At 45.2% G+C, this 17,712-nt stretch overlaps 1 protein-coding gene across 2 annotated transcripts; it reads left to right on the top strand.

Moving 5' to 3' along the window:
• The first annotated feature begins 12,646 nt into the window (after positions 1-12,646).
• Positions 12,647-15,589, top strand: LOC117854187 (pentatricopeptide repeat-containing protein At2g13420, mitochondrial). Of its 2 annotated transcripts, none has more exons than XM_034736490.2 (3): positions 12,647-13,284; positions 13,954-15,196; positions 15,282-15,589. In XM_034736490.2, exons 1-2 carry the CDS (start codon positions 12,670-12,672, stop codon positions 14,917-14,919), a joined length of 1,581 nt encoding a protein of 526 aa, XP_034592381.1. In that variant the 5' UTR covers positions 12,647-12,669; the 3' UTR covers positions 14,920-15,196; positions 15,282-15,589. The 2 variants fall into 2 exon arrangements, with proteins under 2 accessions (XP_034592381.1, XP_034592380.1); XM_034736489.2 differs by having other exon boundaries at positions 15,272-15,589.
• The last annotated feature ends 2,123 nt before the right edge of the window (positions 15,590-17,712 follow it).

The raw sequence follows: 17,712 nt of genomic DNA, 5'->3' as shown, positions 1-17,712 counted from the left end.
CCAGATGGACTGTTGGATCAAGATCCAACAGTTATAGACGTTGATTGATAGAAAAACTAAATTTCAATTGGTTGATACCGAGACACTTCTTTAAATGTATTGACTACTTGAGAAAAAGAAAATAATAATAGAAAATGGTCATTGGTCACTAGCAAAAACCACTTGAAAAATTAAGTAAATCTTGTGGTGTGTAAAATATATTATAAACATTGCAGAAAACTGTGCTGGGGAGCATCCTACCCGGACACAAGGGAGCAGAGGATGCTAATCTGTTTTCCTCTGCTACCTCTCTGTCAAAAGAGTGAAAGACTCAAAATAGGGCAGGCGGAAACCACTACACAGTACCCACATCTTTTGATCTTTGCATGGTGCACCGTCAGACATTCCACGCCAGGATGCCACTCCACTGGCATGAAATATCTGCCTCCCACTGCTTTATTTCACCATTTGGAAACCATCTCCTCTTGAAGTTAGTTGTGTGCCAAATAGTTAGTGCTACAGGTGTAGAGAGCCAGTAAACAAAAGATGGACCGATTCAGAACTAAACTTGGCAAAAGAAAAAGGGAAAGCTAAACTATACTCGAGCATTTTGGAGCCCCCTGACACTCGAATTTCTCTTCTTCCTGTTGAACCCATCTTCCCCACCTCCGGTGATGCTTGGTTAACTCCAATGAGGTTTGGCGAGCTCCGATAGGGTTAGGAGTTCGGGGGTCAGGGGTTCCAGATTTTGGGGGTTGGGACCTCACCGGCGGCCTTAAAGGGAAGGCTAGCGGCGGTAGGCTGCCCGACGGAGGTGGCGGACGCGGAGTGTAACATCCCAATTTTCCTTAAAATTTATCTAGCAACTTAAACCATAGAGCCTTGCATTTGAATTATGCATCGAAATATAGTTTTTCATGAACACATATGCATATGTTTGAACTAACTACTCCCTTTACTTCAGGAAAATCCCATGCTATATCTCTTTTAAAGTCTATACCTCAAATTTTTCAAATTTGAAGTTTGGAATTTCAAATTTGAACTCAAATTCAATCCCAAATAAATAGAAAAGGACAAAACCTCAACCAGGCCAGCACCCCTTATTTTTGGCCCACCTCTTCTAGCCCGGCCTGCCTCTCCCCTCTTTTCTCGCTCGCAATGCCCGACAGCCGGCCCAGCTCGCTCGCTCGCTCATGCGGCCCAGGCCACATGGTGATGCCAACATGACGTCATCGTCATCTTCCACATGCATCCCCCTTTCTCTCCTTCTCACCTGCGCCCAACAATGCCGCGCACGCGGACCTGCACTCCCGGTCGCCCCTACTACTCCCTGACGAGCGCGCCGCCATCACCCATACCCCCTCCATCACCCGCGCCTGTCAGAGCCTCCCTTCCTACTCAAGGACGCGCCCACCCCTATCCACTCGTCACGCTCTAAGGGCACGCCGCCGGTGGCATGGCCACCCCGATCTCCACCTTCCCGGTCGGATTCACCACCCCGGTGAGTGCGCCGCATGTGCCTGCACCAGGTGCACTTATTGCCCCCCTCCCAGAACAGCCCCCCTAGCCCCTCCCTGTCCTTATCCACCTCCGCCGGCCATGCCACGCGCCGCCATGCCATTGATCGCCGGCCAGCCTGGATAAGCACGACCAAGCCTGTCCGAGCCCCCAAGCCTCCTTGCTAGGCTATAAAGAGCCTCCCTCGCCACCTCTTGCTTCCTCGCCTCTCCCCTCTCCACTTCTTCCCCTCACCGCGCCTCCTCCACCCACCGCCATGTTCTATCCCCTAGAGCCGGGCCGGGTCAAAGCCGAGGAGCTCTGTGCGGCGCTAGACACCCTCCCCAGTGTGGTCCTAGCCCTAGAGCAGCTAAGCCTGACCGACCTTGCTCCGCCACCACCAAACCCCACCCCAATTCGCCACCGGCCAACTCCGGCCATCACGCTGCCTGCGTGAACCCTCACCGCCCTCAGGTATAGCTGTCATGCTACCCGCGCCGCCACCTCCCCTCCTCACCCACTCTAGCTCCCCCTCCACATGGCCACCATGCTGTCGGAGCTCCGGCGAGCCGCCAGCCTAGCTCTGGCGCACCTCTAACCCACACGAATGCACCTGTGCACGCCCCAAGGTCCCTGATCACAGCCATATACTTCTTAGGACCCCAAACCTTGCCTAGGCCCTACTTCCAATTCGCTCCGTTGCCGCTTAAAGCTCCAACGAGCTCGCGCCTCGCCGCCGGTCACCACCTGTTGCCCATAACACCCTCCATTTGTTCGCCTTGGCCACCTCTACCCCTTGGACTACTCCTTGCCCCCTCCCGTAGCCTATGCTGCTCGGTGTGGCCCGCTCCGGCAAGGAGCCCTGCACCCCGCGATGGTTCGATGTCCTAACCTGAGCAATGTTGCCGCTCCCTGCTCCCATTTCATGTACACCACACACACACCCCTCCCCTGGTCCACCACCTGACCCTCAGGCATACCACATGGCCTGCCACGCGGACTGTGTGGGCCTCCCCTGCCACGTCACCACCTGGCCCACCCATCAGCCTCTCTCCCTTTCTCCACCTTGTTCCGCTACGGCCACACGAGTAAATGCACACCAATTTTCATCTAGCCATGTTAGAAACTTCTAAAAATCACCAAAAATTCCTCAAAAATACTAGAGACCATTTAAAACCCAACCATACCTTGTTTTTCCAGATCTCACATCCATAACCCCTGTAACTAAATCCTCCTCCTTTCATTAATGAAAAACCCCATATTTTATGTGGCTCAAAACTAGGAAACTATTCCGAGGAGCTCTATAACAATCCCAGAAAATTCTAGGAAATTACCCAAGCCTCCTAAACCCCAATTCTACTCTCGTTTAAACCATGTTTGATGTATTGCTATGATTGCTTACGTATAACTACGATTATGTAAAAAATGATGACGTCGGAAACACTTTTGACAACCTGGATTACGAGGAAGAAGCTTTGAACGACCTAGACTACAAGGAAGGCAAGTCCCAAAAATCATCATCATCTTTTGATCCCAAGCTTTATTAAATAAACCAAGATAATAACTGATTTATTTTATAAGCTTTGCATATTTCCTTTATTTCCTTGCTTAGCTCATCCTAATAATTTTGAGATCTCCTTGATATCATGAACCCCGTATAGACTAGGTCATATCATGACTCACAAATCCTAAGGAAGAGTGAAAGTACTTTTAGAAATGGCATAAAAGCAAATAAAGTGAGTCTGGCAACTAGTTAAGGTTGGACCCACGAGTAAGAGGGTAGCCTCGATAGAGGATCCTATCCTAAAAGCTTACTCTGGTCATATGAGGACCGGCTCATGGGAAAGTCTTTCTAGTGGACAGTACAACCATATGTACCAAAAAGGTATAGCTTTTAGGAGTGCCTAAACATGTGAGGTCTTGATTCACACCCCACAAACTGAACCTAATAAACCATCCCAAGGGGCCACGGTGGGTAATAGATAGACTGGAGCAGGACCTTCACAGAGTCCCAGGTCTGGTCGGCACGGGTCACGAGTTGAGGTTCGTAGGACCTGTTGACATTGTATGTCAAGTTATGATGCATATTTTTTGGGATAGAGTCCATGAGTGAACATAGTGTGACCCCTGTTTAGACCCCAGCCATATCTATGGACGGAGTTAGGGAATGTTGTCTAGCTAGGAATAAACACGGGTGGGTACGGGTCTCGTAGGTCAGTACCGCCTCCGTACAAGGTATGGGCTAATTGAATGTGCGGGTAAAGTGTACACCTATGCGTAGAGTTAGAAAACTATTCGAATAGCCGAGGATCTTGATCAAGAGCTCACATAGTTAAAGCTCCCATTGATTAGTCTTAACCTGCTTTATAAAAAGAGTGGGATTCAGGATTGTCCTGAAGTGTGTCTAGAGATAAGGCAGAAGCCGGCTTAGGTAATCTCGGACGGATCCTGATGCTCTTAAAACTTGGGGACTAGTAGGGAGGTAGATTCCCCTCTAGGACCAACAACTTATAGATATCTGCATTACATTCTTTTCAAATGTTACAACCATATATACTATGCATAAAACTAGCTCTCAGGCAAACTACCACCTATTCCTTGAAATCCTGCATGAAATAATACAACAAATGTGGGATTTGCTGAGTACCTTTTATATGGTGCTCACCCTTGCTTCCCCTCCCTTTCTTCAAAGGAAGAAGTTGTTGGTGAAGAGGACGAGGATCTTGAGGATCTGCCATAGGAGCCAAGCCGCCTGCAGGCTTAGGACTGCTATGTAGAACTCCGCTATATAATTAAGGTTGAGGCTAAGACCCCTCTTGTATCTTTAGTAGTGTACTTTCTCTTTTTTTACAACCTTATGTAAATTATCAATAAAAGTTACAAAGTATGGATGCGATACTTCTCGTGTGAAGTGCATGTATCATCTACTGATCCAGGGAATGATACGAATGACATTCGGGGTCCCTTTTTATTGTCAGCCCCCACATGGGGCGATGATGGTGATGATGGTGGTGGTGCGAGGTGGGCTGTGGGGGTGACGGCAGCGGCAGGACGAGTGGGGAGGTGGCTGCCGTGGGCGGGCTAGGGTCTTGCCGAAGGTCCGCGCCGGCCGTCGGCGCGACCCTCCGGCGAGACCCTAGCCCGCCGCGGTGGGGCAGCAGCTCGTCTCGATGGGAGGACAGGGGTAGCGGCTGATCTGGGTGGCGGTGGAGCAACAAGGTTGAAGAAATGGAACAAATGCACGGAGGATGAAGAAGGAGCCTTGGCCATTCAATCTACATCCTAGGGTTACAAAAATCGGGTGTCAGGGGCTCGAGAAATACTCGAGTGCCCCATAGACAACCTCAAGAAAAAGCAATGCAGTACTGCACAATTCAACTATTCAAGTGAAATAAAAGTTCCTAACCGGCTAACCCATTTAAAGTTTTAGCTCATGAGCTAAACTGCCAGCAACTGAGGCAACCCTGAATCCCCCAAACCCAAACCCCAAATTCCCGAATCCCATTCTTTTTCTAGTAGAGATTTTGGTGATTAATGGATAAGCAAGATTTCAATTGATTGACGAGGACTAAATCTCTACTTTTAAAGCCTAATTGGGACATTCCTTGGAGGGCTATTTATCAAGTGGCCGCATTTCTTTGTTTAAAAAAACCCCTTGACGACTTGACAGTAAATTGTTAAGATGAACCATAGTCCTTGGCCATTTGATAAAAACACTCGAAACTGTTATAAATTAGAAGCACATAGTTGACAATGTATGTATGTGGAACCAATCTTTATTTTCTTATTCATTGAGTCTGTAAATAAGTTCCTTCTTTAGAAAAGAAGATAACCCTTGACCTTCAGATGTGACCCTTTAGCTCCAAGAGTTAATTCGATATAAGCCCACTAATATTAAGTTTCATAACAGTCCCCCTTGGGTGAATACCACGACCAACTTATGCCTCATTAAAAACTCCTTCCAAAAAACCAATGGGAAAAAAGGAAAGGAGAAAAGAGTACAAGGTTGCCACTAGATGCAGTGCACTTGTTGCCTCATTAAAAACCTTTATACGAGAAATTTCATAAAAACTCGCTAAAGGAAAAAAGAGCACAACATGTATGTCTTCAAGACTTGAAATATGATCTCCAGGACCATAATTTTCATAATGTTTATGATCCAAGAATATAAGCTAATTATCAGAGTTTTACTCCTCCTGAGTTCTGCAAGTCCTTCAAGAACTTCATGCCGATTTCTCGAACATATCTCTGGAATGTTGTAGCTGGGAGAGATTTTGTGAACAAATATGCGAGATTATCACATGATTTAACTTGCAGAATAGTCACCTTACCTTTCTTCTGGAGTTCATGAGGGTAAAAGAATTTAGGAGATATGTGCTTAGTTAAATCATTCTTTATATAGCCTGTTTGCATTTGTGCAACGCATGCTGCATTATCTTCATAGATAGTAGTGGGGGTATTGGCAGTATTAAAACCACATGATTTCTGGATATGGTTAATCATCCGTCTTAGCCAAACACACTCACGTGAGGCTTCAAATAATGTTATTTATCTCTGAGTGTTTTGTCGATGTTGCTACTAAAGTCTGCTTACATGACTGCCACGAAATGGCCGTACCATTATGGAGAAACACAAAACCAGTCTGGGACCTTGCATTGTGAGGGTCTGATATATATCCAGCATCGGCATAGCCCACCATGGTCAAGTCAGGTTTCTTCGGGAAAAACAAACCAAGATCTATTGTACCTTGGAGGTATTTGAGTATTGTCTTAACACTAACCCAATTCCTTATGGTCAGGGATGCACTATATCTCGCTGGACAGGTTACCGTGAATGCAATATCAGATCTAGTGCAACTTGCGAGGTACATAAGTGCTCCTATGGCGCTTAAATAGGGAACTTCAGGTCCTAGGACATCCTCATTTTCACTCATCAGTCTAAATGGGTCTTTATCTTTATCAAGTGATCTTACAACCATTGGAGTTTTTAACAGGTGAGCCTTTGACATGTTAAACCTCTCAAGGACCTTCTTTGTGTAGGTCGACTGGTGTACAAGGATTCCTTTAGGGACATGCTTGATGTGTAGACCTAAGAAAAATCAAGTTCTACCTAGATCTTTCATCTCAAACTCCACCTTAAGGTAGGCACGTGCCTCCTCAATGTCCTCCGTATGGCCTATGATGTTCAAATCATGAACATAGATTGAGATGATACAAAATCCATTTTGGGACTTTCTAATAAATACACAGGGACAATCTTTATTATTTACATAACCTCTCTTCAGGAGAAAGTCACTGAACTAATTGTACCACATCCGGCCAGACTGTTTAAGCCCATACAGAGACCTTTGCAATTTAATGTTGCAAATGTTGCTATTGGTTTTAGGATCTGAAATTTTTAGTCCATAAGGAACTTTCATATATATATTTCCATATCCAGGGCCCCATAAAGATATGTGGTCACCACATCCATTAGCTGCATTTCAAGATTTAAACCTACCACCATTGATATTAAGTATCAGAATGTTATGCCACTCATAACAGGAGAGTATGTTTCATCATAATCAATGACGGGTCTCTGCAAAAACCTTTGTGCTACAAGCCTCACTTTGTATATCGCCACCACATTATTCTCATCCATATTTCGAACGAATACCCATTTGTATCCTACAGGGAATACTTTAGGAGGGGTGCGAGCCAAAGGGCCCAAACACTTGCCTCTTATTAAGCAAGCACAATTCTGCCTCTATAGCTTCTTTCCATTTGACCCAGTCTGAGCGCTTCCGACACTCTACCATGGACTTTGGTTCTGGATCCACATCGATCACATCGATGATCTTAGAGACAAAATTTATGTTGACAATTGTAGTCTTTCTGTTATACAACCCTCTTGACTTAGCATAGTCTATGGTGATTTCTTCATTCAAATCATCCAGATCATCCTGATTTCCCATATTTAATATGGCTGGTTGTTCTGATGCCCCTGTGCTATTATTTCTAGTCGTGCGCACTAGTGCACTGGGTCCTTCACCTTCAAGGTGTGTCATTTCTGGGACCACTAAATGGGCGCATAATGCTTTTGCTCTGAAATCTTAGCTTTGCAGATGTGTCCGCTCTACCTGTATTGAGTCATTTAGTTCTCTCCCCCTTTTCCTAGGATTAGGGACTTGAGTAGAGTTCATCCCTTCCAGGGGTATCTCCACTCTCTCCGGTGCATTAGCCGCAGGAATATGTGACTTTGACACTTCTCTTATATTAGTAAAAGCATCTGGTAAGTTGTTGCAGGTTAATTATTCTCTGAACTTCAAGTTCAGTGTCTTTAGTGCGTGGATCAAGTGAACGAATGCTACTGGCACTACATTCAATTTCCCAACATTCTTTAGAGTTTAGGTACAATCCTCCCCCTAATGACGGGAAATAGTCTTCATCGGAGATCCTATCAACGTACTGAGCCATAAACATATCCTCTATTTTGGGCTCCAAATATTTGATTATGGATGGAGATTCATAACCAACATAGACCCCCATCTTCCAGTGTGGGTCCATAGTTGTACGGTGGGGTGGTGATATCGGTATGTACACAGCACATCCGAATTTTCGTAGATGGGAAATCTTAGGGTGTTGTCCACGTGCTAATTCAAGGAGGGAAGTAGAGTGATATGCAGATGGTCTATACTGGATTAAATTTGCAGCATGCAGTACTGCGTGTCCCCAAGGGTAGTCCTCAATCTCTGCTGCTTCACATCAAGACATCGTCTTGGATATTGGGCTCGGTGAATTTTTTGGGCATTTATAGTCCAGAGGGTGTGTGGTAAAAATTGGAAGGCGAGGGGGCGAAGGAATCCCCTAGGCAGATCGACCAGTCCTAGGCTTCCTTATGATCCCTCGTGTCCTGCTTCGTCTTCAAGTCTCCCCTAGTGTTTTGAAGTCTTATTTTCACTTGCATGGGCCTAGCACGTCAGTTGCTTCAGGATGAGATTGATCTTCAATAACTTTCCAAATCTTCGCTTGATATTCTTTGATTCCTCTTTGATCCCAAAGTAATCCTTAAGTCATCTCGGAGGATTGCTTGCCAAAGATGGATGCCGAAAGGTTCCAGAAGACCCTAGGTTGATCGGCCTCGGCTCCTCTAGGCCGATCGCTCTTCTTGGGCCCATTGACCTCCGTCTTTGTCTGGTTCGATGCTCATTCGGTGCTTTATACAAAAATATACTTTTAGGTCCAATTCCTTGCAAAAATAGAACATCCTCCATAATATGTTGTATATGTGAAAATGACCGGTTTATTAGGTGTAATGAATAGTTTAGGTATTAAATTCATGTCATTGTTGAAGATTAATAAGGGTAAAAGGGTGTCAATAGTGAGCGCCAACAATCCCCCCATGCTTAAATCTTGCTCGTCTTCGAGTAAGTCTTCAATAGAAATCAGTGTTGCCTATCCATGTTCAATCCTGCACTTGATCACACACAAGAAAATATAATGCTCAGTTAGAAATTTTCAATTAATATTCAAGTTGCAATCAGCCTTCTCTAATATGGAGGATAGATATCATTTAAACACATCCTACAATAAATTTATTCTTTTGCTCTCAATTTTAAACAAACCTTAGAAGATTTTCAATAAAAACTTTTTGAAAAAAAACTGAACCGAGATCAACAATTTAAACTTCATTGCAATTGCTCTTGTTCTCTCAGCTCATCAAGTCTCTCAAACCTATGTTAAAACTTCTCCAACATGCCATCACTCATAAAATATGTGTAAGGGTTTATCTGGATCTTTGGGAAGGTTAGTCGTAGCAAAAATATTATAATCAGGATATTATCAAAATAAGAAAGACTTCTGATGGATCTTACCGAGACTTGTCAAAAAGGTCATGAAAAATAATTGTTTATGAAGAGGGAGAGAATGAACACACACATTTAGATAGTGGATATGTGCAAGGGCAAAGAGTGATCGTGAGGCACAAATGAAGTCTTCGTAATCGGATTGCACATGGTTGGAAGAATGAGTATGGAGTAATCCTTAATCTTGAAAGCACTTGGGATCTCTATGAAGCTCAAATAACTAAGGAGTATTTTTTTTTCTTTTTCCTTATTTTTTCTTTCTTTTTCCTTTTTCTTTATTTTTCCTTTTTCCTTCTTTTTTTATTTTTCCACAATATATATTTTTTTTTCTTTTTGCTCATCAGAACTCCTTGCAACATATTCCTTACTCAGCAGTAGTCAGAGATAATGTGATGACTCTCCTATTCTTAGACGATGCTCATCCTCGAGCATGAAAATGAACAAAGATAAACTACTGATGTAACTACCAGAATCTTCGATCTTCTGAAAAAAATTATTTTACTCAACTGGAGGGGCTTCCACACCAAGTTTTAGGGGCAACAGAGGGGGAACACCCAGGCCGATTGGCCTAGCCTCTTCTAGCCTCTGTTTCCTCCAGTTTTTATTCCATGCACTGGTGGTTGCCTCCAGATCTTGATTTTCTTGAAAAGGCACTGAATAATCTTCTGAATCTTTGTCGAAATATTTTCCATACTCAAATTGGGTTGTGGTTAAGGAGGTAGTGACAAAAATGATATTTGGGTTTAAGTTTGGATGCCCAGCAAAGTTTGTAAAATTTCTCGTATAGAAATTCACAATGCATGGACAAAAAGGCTAGCAATAAGAGGTTACACAAAAAAGGAATGACCAGCTTCTAAGTCTCATACCACAGAAGTATATCCTGAATCAATTCACCCAAAAATAAATGTTGCAATCTACAGCTCATAAATATTTAGCTTTGGATGGGTAGAGCAATTGCACAAATTATTATTGACAAGGTCAACATGAGTTGTAACAAAAAATAAAAGAGCCTCCGATCCATTTTAAAAGAGAGAGCAATAAACAAATATATAGGTCCAAATTATCATAACCTCCACAAAAAGATAAGCCGGTATTTATGTCAATTTCAGTTCGTGTTAGAGAGAGCATTAGTTCAATGGTGCAATAACCAAGCACAAAAATTAAACAAAGCAGCAATGATCATCATCTTTCTATATGACAAGAACTTAAACCATCACATATAATCACATATCATTATGTTTAGGGTGATGCATATTTTATTAAGCATGGCATGGTGAAACACACAAACTGAAAATAAAGAGAAAATAAAATGAAAATACCACGCACACCCAACACATATGTTGAAATAAATAAAGAAAAGAAAAGAAAACTCAAACCACGTGTGTGCGTTTTTATTCATCCCCTTCGATCTCTAATCCAGGTCATCTTGTGGAGGGTCATAATGTGGCTTTCCCTTCGGCGCATCTCCTTGCTGTTGGTACTCGTGATACCCCTGCTCGTAGTGCTCCTGCACTCCACCTTGATAGTGATCTAGAGACACAATCTCTATCATGCCGAACTGATAGGCGATGGTCACATTGCTGTCCTCAATCCTATCGGCGGCTTGTCTCACACTACCTGCATCTTGTAAATTTTTTGTATATATGCGCCTATGATGCACGCACTTCTCTGTGGTTGTGGCAAGTGGCTGTACTGAGCAGACAATAGAGCATGTGGTGGGGGTCCCTAAAGAGAGGTAGCATATAACCAAGGAAAACATATGGTGCTGGTGGACGTGGCTATACCAGCTGCTGAAATTATGGTCATACTGGATACGCCAGTTGTTAAATTGTGATGCATATGGGCCTTGTGCCCATGCCTTTGCTGGCGCCTCCGGCCATTGTTCTTGCTACCATCCTTCATGGACTCCCTCGTAGCTTGGTGCACTCTGAAACTCCGTCTGCCAGTAGCTTGAGCTAGTGGTGGCACTAGTATTTCTAGAGTTGCCTGTGATGATGATCTTTCTTCTATTTTCTATCCTCTCTTGTCTTTCTTTGCGGGAAATAAAATTCCTTCTTCCCGCCAGTTAGTCTTGCCTACATGGTAAATCCCTAGTTTTTTATCAGGCAACTTGAAATTAGTGACTCCAACTGTATATCCTTTCTTCCCGTCGCCACCAATCAAGTGTGCATTTTTCATTGTCTTAGCAACAATGCTTCCTACTTTAATAAACCACTTAGGGACCCTTTCATATTTGGCTTCAAAAGGAACCAATCATGGTCAGGTAGCAATCCGACCCAACAGTTCCGGTCCCTTTTGTGGCTTCAACAAGCCATCTATTTAACATCAATAAGGAGGGGTAAGTTACTTTCTTTCCCACTACCTCACAATAAAGCCAGTTCATCTCAGAGTCAATAATTTTGGTCTCCTTCATTCTTCCCGAGACGCGGTGGCTCATCCAAAAATAAAATACTTGTAGTAGGGGATTGACACGAAATGGAGTATAATATATCGAAATTAGCCTTTGACACGAAATCATATACTCCCACCGTTTCTGTTTAGGCGCACACGCATATCAAGATTCAAATTTTATGATCTTTGACTAATAATTTAGCCAACAACTTTCTTTTATAATGTAAGTTTGATATGGTTGGATTTGTAATTAAATGTATTCTCCAATGATTATAATTTTAGAGCCATAAATAATGTAATATAAGATAAATGAATGGTCAGCGTTTAATTTGGGAGACTGTGCCATGCCATACCGCGCCTTAGGCCATTCTCAATGCAAGTGTCATGTGAGTTTCATTCTCATTAAATGACATGCTACATAGGCAAAGTGATGACATGGCATGCAATTTATGAGGAAAAAGAAGAATAGAGTTTTACAGGGATTTTTGGTGTACACAGTTATCAAGAGCATGACACTAGAATGAAACTCCATCGAGAAGATTTGAGTTTTATCTACATACATTAATTAACTCTCATTGGTCATTTATAATTTTAGATGAAACGTTTAAATGATATGCTAATATATGAAATTGTAAAGAGAGACATCTAGTTTCATTCATCAACTCAATGATCAATAGATGACATGGCACTCTTGGAAATCACACTATGAAATCTTGCACCGAGAATTGACGTTGTAAACAGGAACGGAGGGAGGAACGATGCACTAACTCAGAAATTCTCAGGGCACCAAAATAAAAAATTCCCGATTCTTGACGAAAGCTAAAGGACTGATCGTGTTTTCGATATCCTGACCGTCCACTCCAAGTACCAACCGCGCAGATCCATCGTCCTTAGCAATTCCCACTGCCCAGTCCCCAAACAGCTCCCCACCCTCGTAGCCCGGCTCGCCGCCGCTTGCCATGCCGCCGCCGGTCCCCGCCGCAGGCGGATCCGCCGCGCGCGCCGCCGCCGTCCGCCTCCTCTGCACCGCCACGTCCCCTCCCGATACAGCCTCCCTGCCCCACCTCCTCGCGCTCCCGCCAGTCGCCCCGTCCCCCGCCGCCGACGAGCTCGCGCGCCTCCTCCTCGCGCACCACAACCCCTTCCACCCGGCCGAGTCGCCGCTCCAGCTTATCTCCGGCGGCGGCGTCGCTCTCTCGGGGGACCTCCTCGTCCAGCTCCTCCTCCGCCTCCGCGGCGCGTCCAAGCTCGCGCTCTCGCTCCTCCACGCCGCGCGCCTCCACCCGTCCATGGCCCCCGCGCGGCCCCCCGCCGACGCCTACGACGCCGTCGTGGATGCGCTCGGCCGCGCGCGCCAGTTCGACGCCGCGTGGCGGGTCGTCGTGGACGCCTCGGCCGACGGCGCCGCCTCGCCACGCACGTTCGCGGTGCTGGCGAGGAGGTACGTTGCCGCGGGTATGACGCGGCAGGCCATTCGAACCTTCGACGACATGGAGGCGTTCGTCGGGAGGGAGCCCGACGCCGGCGAGTTCGCCACGCTGCTTGACACACTCTGCAAGTACAAGTACCCCAAGGTTCGTGATGATGAAACCTGTAGGTGCATGCTTGCTGATAAGATTGTTATTTGATTGATTAGCACTTGCTTTTTGAGATTTGAAGATCATATGCACGAATCAGCTGTGGATTGCACATTCTAATGCTAACTTGATTGCTAATTGTTAACCCCCTGATGCTCCTGAGCTGGATGAGTTCAGTGTAATGATTTTTATCTTGGCTTGTTAGAAACCCATAGGCCATTTCTCTAGGAATGGCTGATTAGTGCTTAAACATATTACTGCTATAGCTACTTTAGTTAGTGGATAAATTCTACTCCCTCTGTCCCAAATTATAAGTCGTTTTGGCTTTTTTAGATTCATAGACTTTGCTATGCATTTAGATATACCTTATGTCTAGATGCATGATAATATCTATGCATCTAGAAAAGCCTAAACGATCTATAATTTGGGACGGAGGGAGTAGTACTAATGCTTTTGGTTTGTATGGAAGACTATGCTTTTGAACTGATAATCACACAAGGCATATCAGAAAGTTATTGAGTCACTCTGCTCAGCTAGGGTTTGAACTGCATTATTCAGTTCTCACCCAAATCTTTAGTTAGCTTATAGTTTTTGTTTTGGCCTTTTGAGAGATTGATTATATTCATTTACTGATTTTTTCCATTGGCATGTTTATCATCATTACAGGTTGCTACAGAGATATTTAATAAAAGAAAATACAAGTATGGGCCAAATGAAAAGATGTACACTATTTTAATTTATGGATGGTGCAAGGTAAATCGGAGTGACATGGCTCAGAAATTCGTAAAAGACATGATTGATCATGGAATAGAACCAAACATAGTCACATACAACATTCTCCTGAATAGTATCTGCAGGCATGCAAGTTTGCACCCTGATAACCGATTTGATAGAACAGTTCATGCAGCTGAGAATCTCTTGAAGGAGATGCGTGACAAGCGAATTGAACCAGACGTGACCAGCTACTCAATCATCTTGCATGTTTACAGTCGTGCACATAAACCTGAGTTGTGTCTCTGTATGTTCCGCTTGATGAAAGAGAGAGGCATTTGCCCCACAGTGGCAACCTACACTTCTGTGATCAAGTGCCTTGCCTCCTGTGGGAGATTGGAAGATGCGGAGACCTTGCTTGATGAGATGGTTGCAGAGGGAGTATGTCCCTCCCCAGCCACCTACAATTGTTTCTTCAAGGAGTACCGGGGGAGAAAAGATGTGAGTGGCGCCCTACAACTGTACGATAAGATGAAGGCACCTAGCTCACCGACAGCACCTGATATTCACACATATAACATACTGCTAGGAATGTTCATCAAGTTGGACCGACATGGAACTGTTATGGAAATTTGGAGCAATATGTGCGAGAGCACAGTGGGTCCTGATCTTGATTCATACACACTGCTGATTCATGGTTTTTGTGACAGTCAGAAATGGAGGGAGGCATGCCAGTTCTTCATGGAAATGATAGAGAAAGGTTTTCTTCCCCAAAAGATTACCTTTGAGACACTGTATCGTGGACTGATACAGGCAGACATGCTGAGGACCTGGAGAAGGCTGAAGCGCAGGGTTGATGAAGAAGCAGCAAAGTTTGGTGATGAGTTCAAACTGTATCACATGAAACCTTACAAGAGGTGAACCTGTGCAAAAGCTGTATGCTGGCCTTGTGAGTCCAACATGACTGGAACACAACAAGAAGATTTACCTCATCGAAACTGCCACTCAAAAATGCAATTGCTTACCAAAGATGAGATGCCACTTTGTGGGGAAGGGAACTGGTGAGAAGGATGATCAGAGTGCCACTGTAACAATTACTCTGCTTACTGTGAACAACCAGTTGAGCATGGGCATGGTAGAACAGCTTAACAAATGACAGTTCTTCATTATTGTGTTTGGACTTTGGAAAAACCTGAAGGTAAACCACTCCTGGTTGCTTCTCTTTAAATATTCTTTTAAGTATTGCAGGACCAGCACTGAACCATTTCATCAGTCTTTTGCAGGAATAAGTTTGCTTGGGAGGCTAGATTTTACTGAACAGGTGAAGATTATTCTGCAGTGCTGTTAGGAATGCAATCCCACAATTAAAAGTTTCCCTTCCAATTGTACAACATAACTTTGGTGTTTCCACTTTGGCCTATGTTGCTGGCATGACATGAAGCTTTGTAAAGGCAATGCAGGATCAAACATGTCCAAACTTCAATGTTGCATTTTCTAATACGTAGGCCTTTGATTGTGATACCTGTTTTATTGGAGAATCGAGGAAGGCACTAGAATTCGTTTATGGGAGGATTCATGTGCTTTTCAGTCAGGCATTTGCCCGTTCATTCCCTCACGCATTTGTGCAGTGGTACAGCAAATTGAGACAGCTCTACCTTAAGTATGAACAGGATGTGTGATTACCAGGGTCATCAAGTTGCCGAATTACTACAGTAACTGGCATTAGTCATCTCTGTACGTCACATGGAATTCATCGTAATCGTTAGAGAGTTCACTGATACACGTGCAGGAAATTAACAATGCTAGACCTAAACCTCATCCTATTTCTTGTTCTCGACGCTTAAGCGGGGTGCCCGGGACGAGCGAGCAGGCACATGGCAATTCACGAGGCAGCGGGGTATGCCGCCCGGTGGCAGAGGCCACAACGGCAGTGAGGATGCCTCATGGCGGGCCTCCATGCCGTGAGTGTGGCCTCTCTCGGTTGCTATTAGGCGAAGACGACAAGAGATATCCCAAATATTAGCCAGATCGGACTTACATTTAACTCTACACATGCGTAGACAAATAGAAATCCTTTGAATGGAGTTAAAAAAAAAAAGATAAACACCAATCTCTCCGGAAGTTACCCACGCGGGCGACGTCCACCTCGAACTCGGAACGTTCTAACTGACGGTTCCAGCCTCCAAGACTGCCCCACGCCCTCGTCCTCCAACCCTCCATATAAACCCACCGTGCTTCCAATCCGCATCGCATCGCAGATATCTCGCCAGCGGTGATGGACCCCCGCCGGCTCTTCGCCGACCCATTCAACCACTACGGCAACTTCTACGGCACCCCGCCGTACACCCACGTGTTCGACGATCTTTTCTCCGTCCCCAGAGCCGGTGATGGCTTCTTCCTGGTTTCGTTGTGGGACGCCGAGCCGGAAGTGATTCCGATCCCCGTGGCTCGCAGCCGCAGGGATCGCAATCCCACCCGATCGATTCCGATCCGTGTTGATGGCCCCGACGCGAAGCCTAAGCGGAAGGTGGAGGCGCAGCAGCGCGCGGAGCCGGTGGCCTCGAGGGCGCCGCCGGCCGTGGCCGATCGCAATCCCACTAGATCGATTCCGATCCGTATTGATGGCCCCGACGCGAAGCCGAAGCAGAAGGCGGAGGCGCAGCAGCGCGCGGAGCCGGTGGCCTCTAGGGCGCCGCCGGCCGTGGCCGTGGCCGGGAGGCGGGCGCCGTCGCGGAGGCTGTTGGCGGAGGAGACGGAGGACGCGGCGACTGAGCCAACCGTCGTCGAGATCGCTGAGGAAGCGGAGCACAACGACGAGATCGAGGTGAAGGCTGCAGCCGAGACGGAGGTGGACCGAGGCAGCGCGGACGGCGAGACGGACGCGGCGGAGGAGTCCGAACCGGCGTCGGGCAAGCCTGATGGCTCCGATGCTGAGTGGGAGATCGTGACGGAGCAACCCGCTGCAGCGCCCGCGGCGGCTGCGTGCCTCGAGGCGCCGCGCAAGGAACCCGCGGCGCAGGAGGTCACGAGGGCTGCAGATGCCGGCGCCGGCGTCGTGGACACGGGGAAGGTGATGGAGATAGTGGCGGCGCTGTGAAATTCTTTATAATCCATTCGTCTTTGCTTTTTGAAGTTTTTAGCTCTTGTATCCGCAAGGAGGTTTATGCTTTGTCTTGCCTGAGAACTATTCCCTTCTTCAACCATGTTACATTTGCATAATATTTTTAGCTGAGACGGTTTGTTTCCGGTCTATTGATGTCGATTTAGCAGGGGTGCTGTATGATCAGACTAAAAAGCAGAAATGTCTTCCATTTTTGTTTTGTTAGGACTGGGGTCTATTGATATCGATTTAGTAGGGGTCTTGCATGATCAGACTAAAAAAGCAGAAATGTCTTCCATTTTTGTTTTGTTAGGACTGGATAATAGCTTATCATAAAATTTTGAGCAAAAGAGTGTAAGTTCAGACATCTTATTAACATTAGTAAATGAGACAAATATAAAGCATATTTGCTAATTTTTTCATAAGAAATTTGCTCAACAAAACGTGCGTTGCATTTGTGAATGTTCTGCTTAAAGGAAAAAATACTTTGCAAATAAAAATAAAAATTTATGAAATATTACTTTGGAAATAAAAATAATACAAGTTATGAATGTAATATTTCCATAATGAAACTACTAACATCAACGTTATGCCAAATCTAACTCTTTTTAAAT

Source organism: Setaria viridis, chromosome 4 (assembly GCF_005286985.2).
Source record: "Setaria viridis chromosome 4, Setaria_viridis_v4.0, whole genome shotgun sequence".
In the NCBI taxonomy this organism is placed as follows: domain Eukaryota; kingdom Viridiplantae; phylum Streptophyta; class Magnoliopsida; order Poales; family Poaceae; genus Setaria; species Setaria viridis.
The sequence above is the reverse complement of the archived record's forward strand: the minus strand, read 5'-3'. Positions and strand labels throughout refer to the sequence as shown.

Excerpts from the sequence above, each read along its gene's own strand:
- LOC117854187 (XM_034736490.2), top strand. The coding sequence starts at position 12,670 with ATGCCGCCGCCGGTCCCCGCCGCAGGCGGATCCGCCGCGCGCGCCGCC. Across the intron at positions 13,285-13,953 it reads GCAAGTACAAGTACCCCAAG|GTTGCTACAGAGATATTTAA; the intron begins GTTCGTGATGAT and ends TCATCATTACAG.